This window comes from Macaca thibetana, chromosome 18 (genome assembly GCF_024542745.1).
Source record: "Macaca thibetana thibetana isolate TM-01 chromosome 18, ASM2454274v1, whole genome shotgun sequence".
NCBI classification, from domain to species: domain Eukaryota; kingdom Metazoa; phylum Chordata; class Mammalia; order Primates; family Cercopithecidae; genus Macaca; species Macaca thibetana.
This window is the reverse complement of record NC_065595.1, coordinates 44,151,772-44,169,049: the sequence shown is the minus strand read 5'-3', so window position 1 is coordinate 44,169,049 and position 17,278 is coordinate 44,151,772. Positions and strand designations below refer to the sequence as shown.

Below are 17,278 nucleotides of genomic sequence, written 5' to 3'. Positions count from 1 at the left end.
GTGAGTGGCAGAAGACCATCGTCTCCCCTGCAGCCTTCATGAAGGTGATAGTACGCAGGGTTGGCTTAAGCCCATATTTTCACTGCGGAAATGACAAATGACCTGCTGATACCCTCAGTTCAGGGCTTATTACTGAGCAAGGGGCAAGAGTTTCCCGAGTCTTTTTAGTTCTTTTTTTTTTTTTTTTTTTTCTTTTTTTTTTTTTTGAGACAGAATCTTGCTCTGTCATCCAGGCTGGAGTGCAGTGACACGATCTCGGCTCTCTGCAATCTCTGTCTCCTGGGTTCAAGTGATTCTTGTGTCTCAGCGTCCTAAATATCTGGGATTACAAGCATGTGCCACCACATCCTGCAAATGTGTATTTTTAGTAGAGACTGGGTTTCGCCATGTTGGTCAGGCTGGTCTTGAGATCCTAGCCTCAAGTGATCCACCTGCCTCAACCCCCCAAAGTGCTGGAGTTACAGGTCTGAGCCACTGTGCCTGGCCCCTGCTTACTTCTATAGTTCTAATTTTTTAATTATTTACTAATGGTTCCCTCACCCTTTATGGCTGGACTTGCTAAAGCAATGGGGATCAGGTTTAGCAGTTTAACCTCCTGGAAACTTCTGAGTGAAAGAACCTCAGTGGGCTCCCAGCAAGGAGAAAGGGGAAGAGGAAGGTGGGGGAACAGAGAGGTGAAGAGACTACCAGCGGCCTCTCTGTGTGCCTGGGGCTGGCCCCCACGCTGCTGTGTAGGAAGTTTTAATTCTGACACTAGACATCCCTTCACCTGCATCCCTTAGGCTGTGCATTTTGCAGTCACCTGGCAGTTAGGGCATCTCTAATTGTTCACCCTGCCCAGGCCTGGTATTGCTATTTCCCTCTCATCTTTTAATAAGTTCTAGAGTTTTCACTAAAAGCAAAGGATGATAGGATTCTTTGAATGATGTGCAAGTTTTTAATCAATGTTGGAAGCAGAGGGCAGCCCTGATGACCGTTATTACCTGTCATTGAGATGTGGTTGGCCTGGTGCCTGTAGACACTGGTGTGTGCTGTCATACATGGCAGCCCAAGTGTGAACACCTATTTATGATGGCTTCAGATTCACAGCCTCCTGCCTTGTGTCCTTACTGGGGCCTTGAATAATTAGGCTATCACATCACAGTTGGTTTTCATTAGTTTTATCTCAATAGCAGTAACTTGTGCCCTCTTTAGCTTAAATAGGAAAAAGCCATTATTCGAGTTGTGAATAGAGGCCTTCTTTCCAACATTGATAGCCCCAAGATAGAAGTGTTAGAGAAGCTGGTGCTATGAAATGGTCTTTACAGAAGTGTTGGTCTTATTCCTTCCTAGGCAAGTTATCATTTTTAGAATAATTTTGGAATGTATGTCTTGTTCTTAGAAATGCAGAGATAGTGAAGTAAGTAGGGACTAAAGGCTGAGACTGGAATGGCAGCTCTGAGCCCAGGGTTTTATCCCAGTGTCTTCAGTCACTTCCTGTTGCCTCAGGCGTTTATCCTTCTCTGCCTCCTATATGAGATAAGGGGCTTGCAGTAAATCTCAGGCTCCTTCCAGCTCTGAGCCAGGGCCTTGTCTCAGATACCCTCCTTCTCTTAAGAGAGGTAGAATTCAAAGAGAAGTCAGCTTTTTCTTTCTTGGGTTCTCTTTTTGACTCTTATGCTGCCTTGAAATTTCTCATGCTTTTCTAAATTTCATAGACCACGGGGAGGCCCTGTTGAATTTAAATACAATTTAATAAAATGAAGTTGTTACAACTCTAGTTGTTGGTGTATGGATCTTAACAGGAGTTTGTAATTACAAAGTACGTTAGTTTTCTATTGCCGTGTAACAAATTGCCGCAAACTTAGCCACTTCAAACAACACCCATGTATCATCTCACAGCTTCCACGGGGCAGGAAGTCCAACCATGGCCTTAGTAGGTCCTCTACCCAGGGTCTCACAAGGCTGCAGCCGAGGTGTTGCCCAGGGCTGGAGTCTCATCTGAGGCTTGGGGTCCTCTTCCAGGTCTATGTAGTTGGCAGAATTCATTTCCTTGCTTCTGTGAAAGTCGTGGCTGTTGCTGCTGCCTCGAGGCCAGTGGGATAATCTCTTTCCAGTCCAGAGCTCAGAGAAGAGCTAAGCCTTCTTTTAAAGGGCCTACTTGATTATCACCTAGGAGAGTCACCTCTTCAATTAACTGAAAATCAACTGATTTTGCACCTTCATTACATCTGCAAAATCCCCTCACCTTTGCCACCTAATGTAACCTAATCATGGGAGTGCCCCCCTCTCATGGGAGTGCCCAGCCCACACTCAAGCCGAGGAGATTATGTAGCACATGTACATCAGAGGGGAGAATATTGGGGTTCATTCTGCCTGCCACACTGAAGAGGCTTTTGCTCAAATAAATTTGTCATCTATCTGGATTGATTAGTGGCCATGATTATAACAATATGCCTGGATTAGGCATTGGAAAATGCCTTGAGAGCCTCAAGGCAGTCTTCTATGGTGTGTCTGTAGCTGGTTCTTCTCTTCTTCCAGACATTATCAGGACTGCCAGACCAAGACACCTTCTACGATGTCGTGGACTGCCTGGAGGAGCTGGGCATTGCTGCTGTGTCCCAGAGGCACTTGAACAAGAAAGGGACTGACCTGGACTTAGTGGAGCAACTCAACATTTATGAGGTACCAGACCATGCCTTTTATAAGGTATCGTAGAGCTTTGGCAATTTTCAAAGGCTGAGATGGCGCCTACTTTAGACCACGTGTGTAGCATATGAGCACCACCAGCTTATTAGAAATTCAGGATCACAGGCTTCACCCCAGACCTGCTGAATCAGAAACTCTGAGGGCCCAGCAGACCGTGTTATGACAAGCCTTCCAGGAGAGTCTGATGTGTATTCATGCTCAAGAACCCTTGATATAGGGGAAATTGGTTAGCTATTTTCCTTTAAAGAACATGCCGTCTGTCAGCAGCACCTTCACTCAAGGAGACAGGGAGAGAAAGAAACAGAGACAGAAATCGTGCTTCTTACACCTGAGGGAGATGGAACTTCAGGCAGGGCCAGATACATGATTTGTAGGAACCAATGCAAAATGGAAATGAAGGACCATTTATGGAACACTGGAGCAAAAGTGCTGTTAAAGATACTAAAACAACTCTTCACTTTCTTCTGTGGTTTCTTCCACCTTGTGGTGATTTTCTAATTTGGTACGTAATGTCATAAGGAAAGAAAAATTAAAATTTAAAATTATTACCATGAATTTTACCATTCATCTTTATATTATGAAGTGTCAGTTTCGAATGCAAATATAGGAGCCTTTAACTTGTAGGCAGAATCAGCCAAGTGACCTAAATCATATTTTGTAGCTCCCACATGCACGTGTATTTTGTTCTTACCAGAACAGCAGAAACAGTACGAAACTGACTGCACTGTTTTTACGTCACTTCCTGAGGTGTGTGCATTCTACCAACACTCTGCCTGCAACTTACTGAAGAGTAAGAAAGGGCTGAAAGAAAAAGGATCTAGGAGCTGCCCTGTCTTTTTCTTGCTTTTATGTTGTCATTTCAGCATAAGTTGTTGTCTAACATGGCAAGGTAACAGGGTAAGAAAGAATATGAGAGGCTCCATGGGTTGTCTTCTGTCTGCACTCAAATCCGTCTTGAAGGGAAGCATGGCCCCCAGGGCTGTCAGTGCCCCTGCCTCCCCAGTTGTAGGTGTAACATACTTACCTTATACTCACTTCCAGTCCCATGGAACTCCTGCCTATCGCGAGTCTACCAGAATCTGTGCACATGAGCAGCAAGGAATGGCAGACATGCATGTCGTACCTCTCTGCTCTGCTCATGCAACTGCACGGGTCACTCACCCATGATGCCGATTCTGCTTTGGACTACACATCAGGGCTTTGGACCCTGTTGACTTGAGTTCAGACTGTTTCCTGTGGGTTAATTTTAGGTCAAATACCCCCATGGTATTAAAAGTACTTAACTGTGAGAGTGTTGAAATGACACTCTTGCTTGCTGATCCTCATCATCCCAGTGTCCTGCCATGGCCAGTTAGGGGCAGATCTGAAGATGTGTTTTCTCTTGGGTGGTATAACCTCAACCAGGAAAGTGAATACCTCTAGGCCCAAATTCAGTCAAAGAATACAGTGACCCAGGCAATCCCTGAGGACGTTCCATCAGTGGCATTCTGTGTGTCTGTCATTGCAAGAGCCTTTGGGCCCTGTATAACCTTCCACCTCTGGTTGTTTGTTTGTTGAGACGGAGTCTCTCTCTGCTGCCCAGGCTGGAGTGCAGTGGTGTGATCTCAGCTCACTGCAACCTCTGCCTCCTGGGTTCAAGTGATTCTCCTGCCTCAGCCTTCTGAGTAGCTGGGATTACCAGCATCCACCATCATGCCCGGCTAATTTTTATATTTTAGTAGAGACAAGGTTTCACCATATTGGCCAGATTGGTCTTGAACTACTGACCTCAAGTGATCTACTTGCCTCGGCTTCCCAAAGTGCTGGGATTACAGGCATGAGCCACTGTGCCCAACCTCGGTTGTTTTTTTTGTTTTTTTGTTTTTTGCCCTCCAGCCATCCTTCACATTCCACAAAATTCTCCATTTTAAAGTGTACAATTTAATAGTTTTTAGCATATTCACACGTAGTGTGTATGTGTTTAGCATATACACAAGATGGTGTACAATCATCACTACTATCATATTTCAGACTGCTTTTGTCACTCCAAAAGAAACCCCCACACCCATTAGCAGACACTTCACATTCTTCCCTGTCCCCCATGGCCCCAAACCAGTAATCTACTTTCTCTCTCTCTGGATTTACCTGTTTTGGATGTTTCATACAAATGGATCCATACAAAATGTGGTCTTTGTGGCCAGCTTTCACTTAGCGTGTTTTCAAGGTTCACCCACGTTGGCAGAATCACTACTTTGTTCCTAGTTGTGCTGACAGTATTCTATTATATGGATATACCATATTTTGTTTATCCATTTATCAGTTAGTGAATACTTGAGTTATTTCTACCTTTTGGCTATTATGAATAATGCTGTTCTGAACATTTGTTTTGAATTGAAGTTTGTGTACATACGTTTTCAGTTCTCTTGGGTTTATACCTAGAAGTGAAATTGCTGGTCATATGGTAACTATCTCTAACTGATTGAGGAATTGCTGGATTGGTTTCTAAAGTGGCTATCCCATTTTACACTCCTACCAGCACTGTATAAGGATTCCAATTACTCCACACCTTTGTCAACACTTATTATTGTCCACCATTTTTATTATAACCAGCTTGTAGGTGTGAAGTGGTATCTTACTATGGTTTTGACTTGCATTTCCCTTAAGACTGATGATGTTTAGCCTCTTTCTAAGTGCATATTGGCTGTTTGTATAGTTTCTGTGGAGAACTATTTATTCCGACCCTTTGCTCATTTTTTAATTGATTTTTTTTTTTTTTTGAGACGGAGTTTTTCTCTTGTTGCTGAGACTGGAGTGTGATGGTGCAATCTCGGCTCACTGCAACCTGCGCCTTCCAGGTTCAAGCAATTCCCCTGCCTCAGCCTCCTGGGTAGCTGGGATTGCAGGCATGCACCACCACGCCCAGCTAATTTTGCATTTTTAGTAGAGATGGGGTTTCTCCATGTTGGTCAGGCTGGTATCGAACTCCCGACCTCAGGTGATCCACCTGCCTTGGCCTCCCAAAGTGTTGGGATTAAAGGCGTGAACCACCGCGCCCAGCCTTGTTTTTTTTATTGTTGAGTTTTAGGAATTATTTCTATATTCTGGATACTGGATCCTTATCAGATACATAATTTGAAAATATTTTCTCCCATTCTATGGGTTGTATTTTTCCACTTCTGACTTAACTGATCAGTCTTATTAATAGTAATACATTTTTAAAATATTTCATTTTTCCACCTGTAATATGTACTCATTGATGACAATTTGGAATAACAGAAAGCATTTTTGGTATACGAAAAAGCGTAAAAGAAAAAAAAAAATCCCCCATGATTTTATTACTAACCATTTTTAACATTTTGGTCTATTCTTCTAGTCTTTTTTGTATGTGTGGGTGTGCGTTCATGATGAGGGACGTAGTAGTCTATGTACAGTGTTGCGTATTGAATCTTATTAGCAAACATGTTGGAAACATTTTCCCTTGACATTACATGTTTAAGAATTCAGTATTTTAGGAGTACAATATTCTATCTGTGTGTATACCTTAATACATATAACTAGTCCCTATTTTTTTCAGATTTAGATTATTTTCAAGGTTTTTCACAATTAGAAATGCTGTTATGAGGAAGATATTCATTCACAAATTTTTCTGCACAGCTAGAGCTCTAGGGAAGATATTTTCTGTTTTCTTATGGTCTTCACTAGATAGAAATGGAGAGACTGATGTATAACTCACTATTTCCTATAAGTTACTGTCATAATAAGTGACAAGTTGAGGAATAGAACAGAATTATCTTTATATGATCTTGGTAGAGAGGCAACTGGGCCCAACATATTTGCTGGCAGCACCTGAAGCTGCCCACAGCCACCCGCTGGCCAGCTCTCTGTGCCCTGCTCTGGGCATCTTCTCTTCCAGCCCTACCTCACTCCCTCAGTTTTTCATTGTTACTGACCTGAGGCCCTGGGAGGCCAGCAGGTGATGAAGGAGTATGTTCTCATGGCTCCTAAGATATAGGATGGAGAATAAGGTAAGAATACTAAAGATGGAAGAGGAAGAGAGCTCAACAGAGTTGGCTTAAATAAAGGTAGAAGGTGGACTTTTGACAGCACAGATATTTCCTTCCCTTAGCCCCCTCACCACCACGATCAGAACCTCCCATCTGTTAGATTCTGTTCAACCAGGGGCTCAGATGACCACAGATTTGGATTCCATAGGGTCACTGTATATTCAGAAGCCAGCATGATGCAGGTGAATTGCCCATCAGTGAACCAACTGGGAGAGAGTATTGAAGAATAACCTTGATACCAACTCTAGGAATCTAAAAACTATCCTCTGCTTCAGGACACATTTTCTCTCCAGCCTACACGCCTCTTAGCCACCTCCTCATCACCTTCTTTCCCTTCATGTGAAACTTTTAAGACATTATCCTATGTTCACCCTCTTTCTTTTGTTGAAATACATGTGCTTAATATTTGAGCATCAAGTGTATATCATTCACAAATGAAGCATATTTGTGTCATTTAAAGAGCAATAAAACAAATACCATGTACTAGCTTTAAGAACTAAAACATTACAACTCGGAAGTGTCCTGACAGCCCCTTTATTGTCATCCTACTGTTCTTACCCCCAGTATTCTCTTGCTTTCCTTAAAAATAATTTAATCTGAAAACCACTTATTCTGTGAGCTAACAAAGCATCATTTTACTAAATCAGAATTGGACAATCAGAGATCTTTCCCAGTTATCTGGCTGTACTAATAATTTCAAGAATACAGCCAATAGAGGTGCAGATGGATCAGAGAGAGGTCTGGTACATCCCTTGTGACTCCCCAGGTCCTTTCTTCATGATTCAGACATGTGCTTTCTGACCCGGAACAACAGACAAAGTCTCTAAGTGGGGTTCACAAGGTCATCTCACCCAGAAAGGAGCACTTAGTTAGGAAACATCTCTACTTCATGCCCCAGAGAGTCATGGCTCACAAATCCATAATTCTGGGTTTACTTACAGTACGTAATCCATAGCCAGGGACATCCTGTTAAGGGTATTCCAGAAATAAGCACTCTCAGCAATTATCTTTAGTCTATTTGTTAGGTAGTTTGTTAATTCGCATATTTATGGTAGGTGAGGCAGGTCCTCACATGCTTGTGTTCTTTCCCCAGAAACATCTTTCTTGTAAGATGAGTGAAAGCATCATCAACCAGATGCTTTAGCTCCTTCTTCTCAGTCTGCCCCTAAACAATGTATTATTGAATTTTGTCTGTTTTCAAACATTTTATAAACAGAATCGTATCTTTTGACTCTTTCTAGAATATGCCCTTTTGCTCAACAGTTTTGAGACATGTTCCGTGTTGATATGTGGGTAACAGTTTGTTCATTTTCGCTGCTGATGAATGTATCACAATTTATTTATCTGCTCTGCTCTGAACAGATGTTAGATGGTTTATATTTTTGTTGCCTTGACAAACAATGCTACTGCGAGAGTTCTTGTACTTCCCTTTGTGTGTATGTGTGTGTGTGTGTATGTGCGCACGCGTGCGCATGCAGTAGTTAAGATGTTTAGGTATCAGTTTTATTCATGCTTCATCAAAATATTTAGAAGTTTTTCTTCTTTCTCTAAGCCCTGGAAATGTTTAAGTGACATTTCATATTCTGGTCTTTGATGGCTTATTAGAATTCTCTTGGGAAATTATGTGGGCCTGTGATGTTAAATATATATGTGTGTGTGGTGAGGACAGTGAGGGAAGATTTTTGGTAACTTTATTTTTTTCTGCGGAAACTGGTCTGTTTAAACTTCCTATTGTTACAGGATCAATTCTGCTAAATTACATTTTCTAGGAAATTATCCATTTCATCTGGATTTTAAAATTCCTTAGTAAAGGAATTTTTATTAGTCTGTTATGAATATTTTAAATTTCCTCTCTTTTAGTAATCTTCCTTTTGTTATTCTTACTTTGTGTGTTTGTGACTTCTCCTTCTTTTCCCCTCCAGATTAACCAATGGTTTGTCTATTTTGTTGATTTTTTTCAAGCAATAATTCTAATTTTTATATGAATTGCACTGCTTTTCTGTTTTGTAACCCAATGTTTTGCTGTTATCTTTATAAATTCCTTTTATTTTCTTTGAGTTTACCTTGTTGTTTTTTTGGATTTTTCAGTTGAGTAATTGATTTCTTTTCATCTTTTAACCATCATTGCATTCCTGTAATACAATCCATTTGGTAATGATTTATTTTTTTATTTTATTTTATTTTATTTTTTGAGACGGAGTTTCACTGTTGCCCAGGCTGGAGTGCAATGGCGCGATCTCGGCTCACTGCAACCTGCGCTTCCCGGGTTCAAGCGATTCTCTTGCCTTAGCCTCCCGAGTAGCTGGGATTCCAGGCATGCGCTACCACGCCCGGCTAATTTTGTATTTTTAGTACAGACAGGGTTTCTCCATGTTGGTCAGGCTGGTCTGGAACTCCCAACCTCAGGTGATCTGCCTACCTCACTCCCAAAGTGCTGGGATTACAGGCGTGAGCCACCGCGCCTGGCCAGTGATGTGTTCTTTTTAAAAAGGTGCTGTTGGAATTCTGGTTGGTATTAATTTATTGAAAATGTTTGCATTAGTATTCATAAGTAAGATTGGTGTGTAGCAGCTAGCTCCTCTGCACCCCATCCCTGCCACCTCCCCTTCCTCTTCCTTTGTTGTATGCTGTGTTTGTCAGTTTGAGCATCACTGTTACACTAGCATCATAAAAGAATTCCTGACCACTCCTGCACATTGTGCCTTGTTGCTGTGTGTCCAGATGTCTCCGGGGTGTCTCTCTGATTGCTCCCCCTTAGTGTCCTCCCTGGATCCTCTGTTTCTCACACCTCCCTTTCAGTGTTGACGTGTCCTTATCAGACCTCCTCTCTGTCTGTGTTGTCTTCCTATATTCATCCCAGTGAAGTCAGCAGCCTTGGGGGCTCATCACTATCTTGACTCCATGCTTTCTTGTGGGGCCCATGGCTGGCTGCCTCTCTACCTTCCTTTTTCTATGCCTGCTTGCCATCTTGTATTTCATTCATGTACTTGGAGACCACTATATGTGACATATTCTGCTAGGGGTCTAAATACAGAGATAAAAGATCTGTACCTGCCCCCAAAGAACCTCCATTCTTTAGTCTAAGGCAAGTAGGTAGCCGATTCCCCTAGGAGAGGATGGTGCAGAGGACTTAGAACGTGCCAAGGAAGCTCTGACTAGATCTGACATGACGACCTGAAAACCACACATGAAATGCAACCAGCCCCAAATGAACCCTTTATTTTCCTTCCACAACAAAAACAAAAGTTCTGAACGGACTCTTCACGTCTCCACCTCTGCAGCCAGTGGCGTTTCCCAAGTTACAAGCCCAGAGCTATACTGGACTCCTTTCTCTTTGCTGTGTCCCCATATTTAGGAGTTTGATTGCTGAAAACTGTGCTTTTTCTCCATTCCTGTGATCATTTCCTTAGCTCTGGCCCTCGTCGTTTCTTGCCTGAAGTATTGTACGATCTTCCTATTCATTTGCTTGTCTATTACTTTGTTTATTCAACAAAAGTTCATTGAGTACCTGCTGTGTGCCAGGCACTATTCTAGCCCTGGTGACCCAGCACATCAGACAAGACCACTGCCCTGAGGGGACACATACTCTAATGAGGTGCAGACAGTGATCAAGAACGTTCATAAGCAGAGGATCTGAGATTGCAAACATGTCTATGAAGAAAAGAGATGGTATGAGGTGCGGGCCAGAAAGTGAGGCAGCAGCAAGGGAGGAAGGCCTGTCTGAGATGATGGCCTGACGAAAGACAGTGAATGAGGGAGAGCATTGGAGGAGGTCAAGCATGGCAGGTGTCAGGGGTTGAAAGGAGGCTGGGTGACTGCAGGGGTGGGGCCTGGAGAGCAGCATGTTCAGAGCCTGGGGACATTGAGATCCCATGAGGGCCATCTCCCTGTTCCAAACTCCCACCAGCTGCAAGCAAGGTGATCCTCCTGAAAGTCAAATCTCATTATGCTGTTCTCCCCTTTAAGAAAACGAATGAATGAATGACTGAGCTTTTCATGACCAGCAAGATGAAACCAAAATTCCTTGAGTTGGTACAAGGGCCCTCCATACTCCGAGGCCTTCATGCCTCTGTGGCCTCGTCTCCACCATTCCCAAGATGTGTCTGAAGTTTCAACCACACTCAACTTCTCCTGTTTTTGAACATGAAAGTCAGGTTCTTTGGGAAACTTTCCTTTATCCATTCCATTTCTTTGTCTGGAGTGTTTTTCCTTCCTATTCTCAAGTTATCAAACTCCTACTCCTCCTGCTGCAGTCACTTCAGATGTCATCTCTTTCCCTAAGGCTCCTTGGCAAGATGAAAGGGACTCCTGCTGCTTGTGCCCCTACTGCCATTCATAACTGATGAGAGGGTACTGCCTTGTGTCCATACCTCTGATTTAACACTCCTCAGGACGTGCGACCTGTTTCCCTTTGAGCTACTCTAAGCCATATGTCTTATACCTCTGTCTAGCCCCAAGGCCCAGCAGCACAGCTGCCCACAGTAGAAGTTCAGTAGGTGCTTGAATGAAGGTCTCCTTCAAATGTCACACATTTCATGATAGTGTCTATCAGGTGCTGAGTTGAATGAAGGAAGGATGCTATTCAGTTGGAAAGCAGTCACTTTAAGGGGTAGATGCCCTGCCTAATAACTCAAGCTGTGACAACTGAACCCTTTAGATAGCTGGCAGAGTTGGGATTTTTATTTCTTTCTGAAAGTTAATGCATCTAAAAAATATATTCACTGCCAAAAGACAACCAACATCACTATATGCAAGGGCAGCAACAAAGCCTACAAGCAGAACCAATATTTTTTTTTTTCACAAAAGACTGAATGTTCTCAAGCAATTGCAGAGAGTTTGGTTAGGCTTCTAGAATTCTTCCTAATAGAGAAGGACATCTGGTGGCTATTGTGTCTTGGACTTGCTGGAACCAGGCCCAATTTCAGGTAATTGAACTCCATTTCAGAAAGGTGATTTGATCCATGTTTAATTAAATTCATTTGAATTTTTATAGCTTCATATGATTTTTCACATACATAAATGGACAAAATGAAAAAGAAAATATTTTGTCAGATTACGTGTTCTAACTTTGGGTTCTGAAAATGTGTCCCTGTAAGGGGTCAGGCATCTTAAGGCTGAAGACTGGAGAGGACAAGAAATAACTATTACTGTTCAGAGAAGTTAATAGGTCCAGTCTCTAAAGATTCTTCCTTGTCAGAGGTGATTGAAAGTATGTATCAGTTATCTCTTGCTGCATAACAGAACACCCCAGAACTTAGTGGTGTAAAACAACGATCCCTGCTCATGATTCTGTGGGTTAGGAATTTGAGCCTTATTCAACTGGGAAGTTTTCACTCAGCTGCAGTTATCTAGTGGTTTGAGTGAGCTGAGTGGTCTAAGATGGCCTTAGTTTATCTGCTCGGCCTGGCATTTGGTACTGGCTATTGGCTGGGTCGTGTGTCTTCAACAGCTTAGCCCACATTTCTTCCCATGATAGCAGCATTTCAAAAAGGCAAATCCCAATGCATAAACACTTTTCAAGCTTCTGTGTGCATCATGTTTGTTGATGTTCCATTGGCCAAAGCAGGCCACATTGTTGAACTTTCATGGGGGATGAGCACATCACAGTCTGTATTCTTCTCTATATTTTGTGTATGTTTGACAATTTCCACAGTACAAAGTTTAAAAAAAAACTGTTCAAGCATTAAAAACGGAACTACCATATGATCCAGCAATCCCGCTTCTGGATATTCATCAAAAAGAATTGAAATCAGGATTTTGGAGAGATATTGGTACTCCCATGTTTGTTGCAGCACTAGTCACAATAGCCAAGGTGTGGAACCAACTGAAATTGAAATGTCTAATGATGGATGAATCAATAAAGAAAATGTAGTTTATACATGCAATGGAATATTATTCAGTCTTAAGAAGGAAATCTTGACATTTCCTACAACTTGGATGAACTTGGAGGACATTTTGCTAAGTGAAATGGGCCAGTCACAGAAGGACAAATACCGCATGTTTTCACTTATATGAGGTATCTAAAGTAGACTCACAGAAGCAGAGAGTAAGATGGCCATTAGCAGGGGCTAAGGAGAGGGGGTGAAGGAGAGTTGCCTATCAGCAAGTGTAAAGTTTTTGTAATGCAAGATGAATAAGTTGTAGAAATGTGCTATACCACATCATCCCTCTAGTTAACAATATTGTATCGTACACTTAGAATCTGATAAAAGAATAGATCTCATGTTGAATGTTTTTACTACAATAAATAAAAAGAAAACATTTCTTAAGAATGTTCAGATCATTCAGTGGCCTCAAAGACTGGTAGAAGTGGTTATAGATGTCACCTTAAGTTGCCCCTAACTGCTTTCTTGGTTACTTGGGGATGTGTAAGCTGTCAGGGCTGGATTCTGGACCCTACTTGCTCCTTGCCCAAGTTTTTAGTTTACAAACAGCATTCTACATTTAATTAAAAGAGTTAGAGGTATTTGATGAGAGGTCCAACAAATGAATCACTCCATCACTTGGGACAGCGTTAGAGGTCTTTCAGGACTGGCTCTATCTTACTTTGTGTTCCCACGGAAGTTACTCATTGTACTGTATTTGATTAGGTCTGACTCTTATCACAGATCCTGAATAAGCCTTGGGTTAAAAGCCGTACTCTCTAGGTGTTTTCTAGCTCCCAGTGTTCCTGACTCTAAGCAGTAGTACTCACTAGAACCGAAAGCATTTGGAAATGCCACCGTAGCCTTGCGTGTGTAAACAAAGTCTCTCTTCCTGTCATCACTGGGCGTTGGTGACTCTAGAATTCTTATTATAAAAACAAAACCATGAGTGAACAGCAGCCTCTAATTTCTTGTTACATTGTCCATGACTGCCAAGCATGAGGGCTGCCCTTGGGTCTACCAAGATTCTGTGGCTCATTTGCTCCCTCCATGCACTCTTCTTGTTTTAAGTAGCTTGGTGTTTTGTCAGTTATCTGAACTTCAGAAAGCCCTAACTGCATTCCATGTTATGGTGTTGCCTTGATAATTTTTCCAGATTTTTCTTGTCCTTCAAACTTTCTGGTGATCTCTACCTTCGTTGACAAAGGGCAGTTAAAGTGGATTTCACTTCATGCACACTGTGTGCCTCTCTGAAAGGACTTGTGAGTAGAACGTTACTTGATCCTTGGATCTCTGAGGTTAGACAAGGAATTAGAAATATCTGAACTCTACTTTAGCCCCTAATCTTATCATTCCAAATGTGTGCTTAATAAGAAGCAGAATCAACACATCAGGTCAGAATAAGTTCAAATGGTCTAGAATTTTTATATATAGAAATGAAAAAAACGTTGGCTAGAAACACTTAAAAATGCTGTCCTTTGTTAGGTATGTGGTTGTTCTCAAACTTTTCCCCACAGAATGTCATTTAAAGTTTTAAAGTTGAGATGACATACGTGCTTAACTAAACGCTTACTTTCTTTTTAGTTCTTGCGGTTACAGTGCAGAAGGAGACTCCTAGGAAACAGAATTCCCAATGACATTTTATAAAGATTGAGCTTTAGATTAACTTTTATCAATTCTTGCCTCAAACCTCCCAAAATTATGTTCGGTGAATTCTAGGGGAATAAAACAGTCAAAAGTTTGTTAAATTATCTTCACGTACAAGAGTTTGTTACAAGATCTATCTGGCATGTAGACAGAAGAGATTTTGTGAAAGCTTGAGCTGGTGGAAACAGGGTAGGGCAGATAAGGGTGGATACACTCCTGGTAAACAGTTTGTGTATCTCAGGTGCTGATATGTCCCTGTGAACTGAGATGACAGTGGCTAACCTGGCCTTGCCTCAGCCAAGCTCACATGAGGGCAACTGATTTTGCAATAGCCAGGTTTTCTGCAGATAGGTGATGTTAAAGCCATATACTATGGTTAGCTATCTGAGTCTTTATATTCTCCATTCTCTCACATGGAAGGACTGGGTTGTGAAATGTGACTAAGAACACCCACAAGGCTGGAGAACTTGCATACTTGGGGACTTGGAACTGTGTGATTCCATGGTTACCAAGTCAGAGAGATTGCTGGACTGAGTTAAGCCTGGCCCATCTGGGCTGTGAGGTGGTCCAACCCACCAGTTCTGTGTGATTAGGGAATTTATGGGCATATTGGGTCACTTCCTGTGAGAGCATGGGTAGGGGAAGGCAGTCATATTCATTGCGTACCACAGAGAAGGCCCTACCCTAGATGCTTTACACAAGTTACCTTTACGTAAGTGATTCTCATCACAAACCTGCAAGGGCAATTCTATTACCTTCATTTGGTGAGCCAGAGAGGGTGCAAGTAATTTATGACAGGGCATACCTGGTTCATTAGTGGCACAGCCAGAATGCACACCAAGGTCTAGTTGACACCAAAACTTGTATTGTTTCTACCGTCCGGTTTTAGAGAATATAGGCATAGGCATGAAAATCAGAGGCCAGAGATAGAGTCCGTGGCTAGGAAGAGTGATCACGGATAAGGAGCAGAGCTGCATGCTAGACAAGAGGTGGAGGAGAGTTATTCAGAAGGACAGTTTTAATGTGAGGTGAGAAAGCCATGGAGTAAGATCCAGGACAGAGTGAGATTAAGAGATGGAAAAGCTGATCTTCTGCAGAGGGCACCACGTAGACACAGAGCTAAAAATATCCCTTGGAGAAAGGCAAAGGGTAAGAAAGAGTACCATGAGCCAGTTGGCTCACGTTTCCGCTGTGTAAGCCGGAGTGGCAAAGTGCAAGACAGTTATTTTTCTGCACAAATATGCATAACTCTTAGGAAACTTTAAAACAAATCTTTATTCTAGGAGTTGTCTTTTTCTGTTGTGTGTCTTTGTGACTTGTGTGTGCAAGCTTCTGGTAAAACTATAGGCTCCACCCCAAATCCTGACCCAGGCTACTGAGATAGCCTGATAGTATAGCAGCTGTCAGCCAAGATTTTGAAATTAAACAGTACCTGATCTTGCACTAGTCCTCTTAGAAAGATTTATGGGTGAGGCCAGTTCCCATTCACCTGGATCTTGTGGCTCTGGCTACTTCTGAGCACCCTCTTTGGGAAAGCGAGCTCAAGACTGATTGGGAACCAACCACCACTAGGCTTCAGGAGGGATTCAGGCTCATGGAACAGAAAAGAGACAAGCGTGGGCAAGGAGAGATGAAGGCCCAGGAAATGGAAATGCTGGGGTACAGAGTTAGTTAGATCCCATCCGATTACAAAAATATTTCTCAGACTCATTGGTCATATTGGCTGCCCCTTTCATGTCTGTGATGGGAAGAACCCACAATGGCAGGCATCTTCCAGTGCCTTCCAGGCAAGTCCAGTTTGGCTTGGACACGTGTGGTTGTGAAGACCTGGCAGGGAAGCTGAGGCGTATAGTTTGGGAAGGCAGAGTTAAAAATCCCTATTAGGGCAATCCTGAAAAGGAGTCACACCCGAGGTCTGTGAAAGGATACCAAGCCTGACCTGCACTGGGCATGCTCTGCTTTTCCAGGTGGCGCTCAGGCACGAGGATGGCGATGAGACCGCGGAGCCACCCCCCAGTGGGTGCCGGGACCGGAGGAGGGCCAGCGTGTGTTCCAGTGGCGGGGGCGAGCACCGGGGCCTGGACCGCAGAAGGAGCCGCAGGCACTCAGTGCAGAGCATCAAGAGCACCCTGTCGGCCCCTACCAGTCCCTGCTCCCAGTCAGCTCCCAGCTTCAAGCCCAGCCAAGTGCGAGATCTGCGTGAAAAGTAAGCATTAACTTGGCAGTGGAGAGGGGTGCAAGGATGCCATCCAAAAGAGAGCCCACAGGTGCCTGCCACTCTCCCTTCCCCTCTGGCCAGTTTGTCCCCCACCAACCCCGACCCCAGCATCGCTGTCTACCTCTTCTCAACCATTAAACCACCAGCCAAACATCTCAGGGGATTTCCCACACGGGTGGCCCCTGGCGACTTTCACAGACTTGATCTTATTAATCCCAGGAACTGTTTTTCAGCTGTTTTTAAAAAGTATTATTTACTATCTCAGTTAATATCTGTTCAAAAAAGCTGTGTTTTGTCAAATGGAAAAGACTTCAAACACAAAACTTTGGCCTAGAAATAAATGGTATGCCACTGTAGCAATGTGAGTTTGGAAGAGTCTCGCAATACTCCTGACATTACAGGGATATCTCTGGGTTGGTTTTAGTTAAACAGAAAAAAACCCATAGGAGTTTCCAAATAGCCGACTCTGTATATTTCAGTACATACTAATTTCATCATTTAGTCTGAAACATTTTTATTGAGTGTACGTTAGAGGCCAGGACTACTCGAAGCCATGAAGATATATAAATAGAAAGGTATGATCTCTGTCCCTATGCGCCTCACCTTTGGGCTGAGAGGAAGAATGAGAATGGTAAGATAGAAGAAAATGGAACGATTGGCAATCCTGTGAGGTATTACATGTATTTAAAGTATAAAATTTGACAAAATCTGCCAGACCCAGAGTGGCTCTATAGTATAGACGTATAACAAAAGGCTGGCCTGCCTGCTCCAGCGTCTGGATCCAGTTGTATCTTCCCAAATGAATGCTCTGAGGTCAC

The 17,278-nt window shown here is 42.8% G+C and overlaps 3 protein-coding genes across 9 annotated transcripts in view; 2 read left to right on the top strand and 1 right to left on the bottom strand.

Moving 5' to 3' along the window:
- Positions 1-17,278, top strand: part of KIAA1328 (KIAA1328 ortholog) — a 912,897-nt gene that overhangs the window by 280,040 nt on the left and 615,579 nt on the right. The window lies entirely within an intron of this gene.
- The window catches only part of FHOD3 (formin homology 2 domain containing 3), a 490,096-nt gene that overhangs the window by 317,917 nt on the left and 154,901 nt on the right, over positions 1-17,278 (top strand). For all 7 annotated transcript variants that reach the window (XM_050767203.1, XM_050767202.1, XM_050767198.1 and 4 more), the window contains 2 exons: positions 2,521-2,664; positions 16,210-16,448. In XM_050767203.1, coding sequence (XP_050623160.1) covers positions 2,521-2,664; positions 16,210-16,448 — 383 coding nt within the window. The remainder of the gene's footprint in view (positions 1-2,520; positions 2,665-16,209; positions 16,449-17,278) is intronic.
- RPRD1A (regulation of nuclear pre-mRNA domain containing 1A) overlaps positions 1-17,278 on the bottom strand; it is a 711,886-nt gene that overhangs the window by 584,478 nt on the left and 110,130 nt on the right. The window lies entirely within an intron of this gene.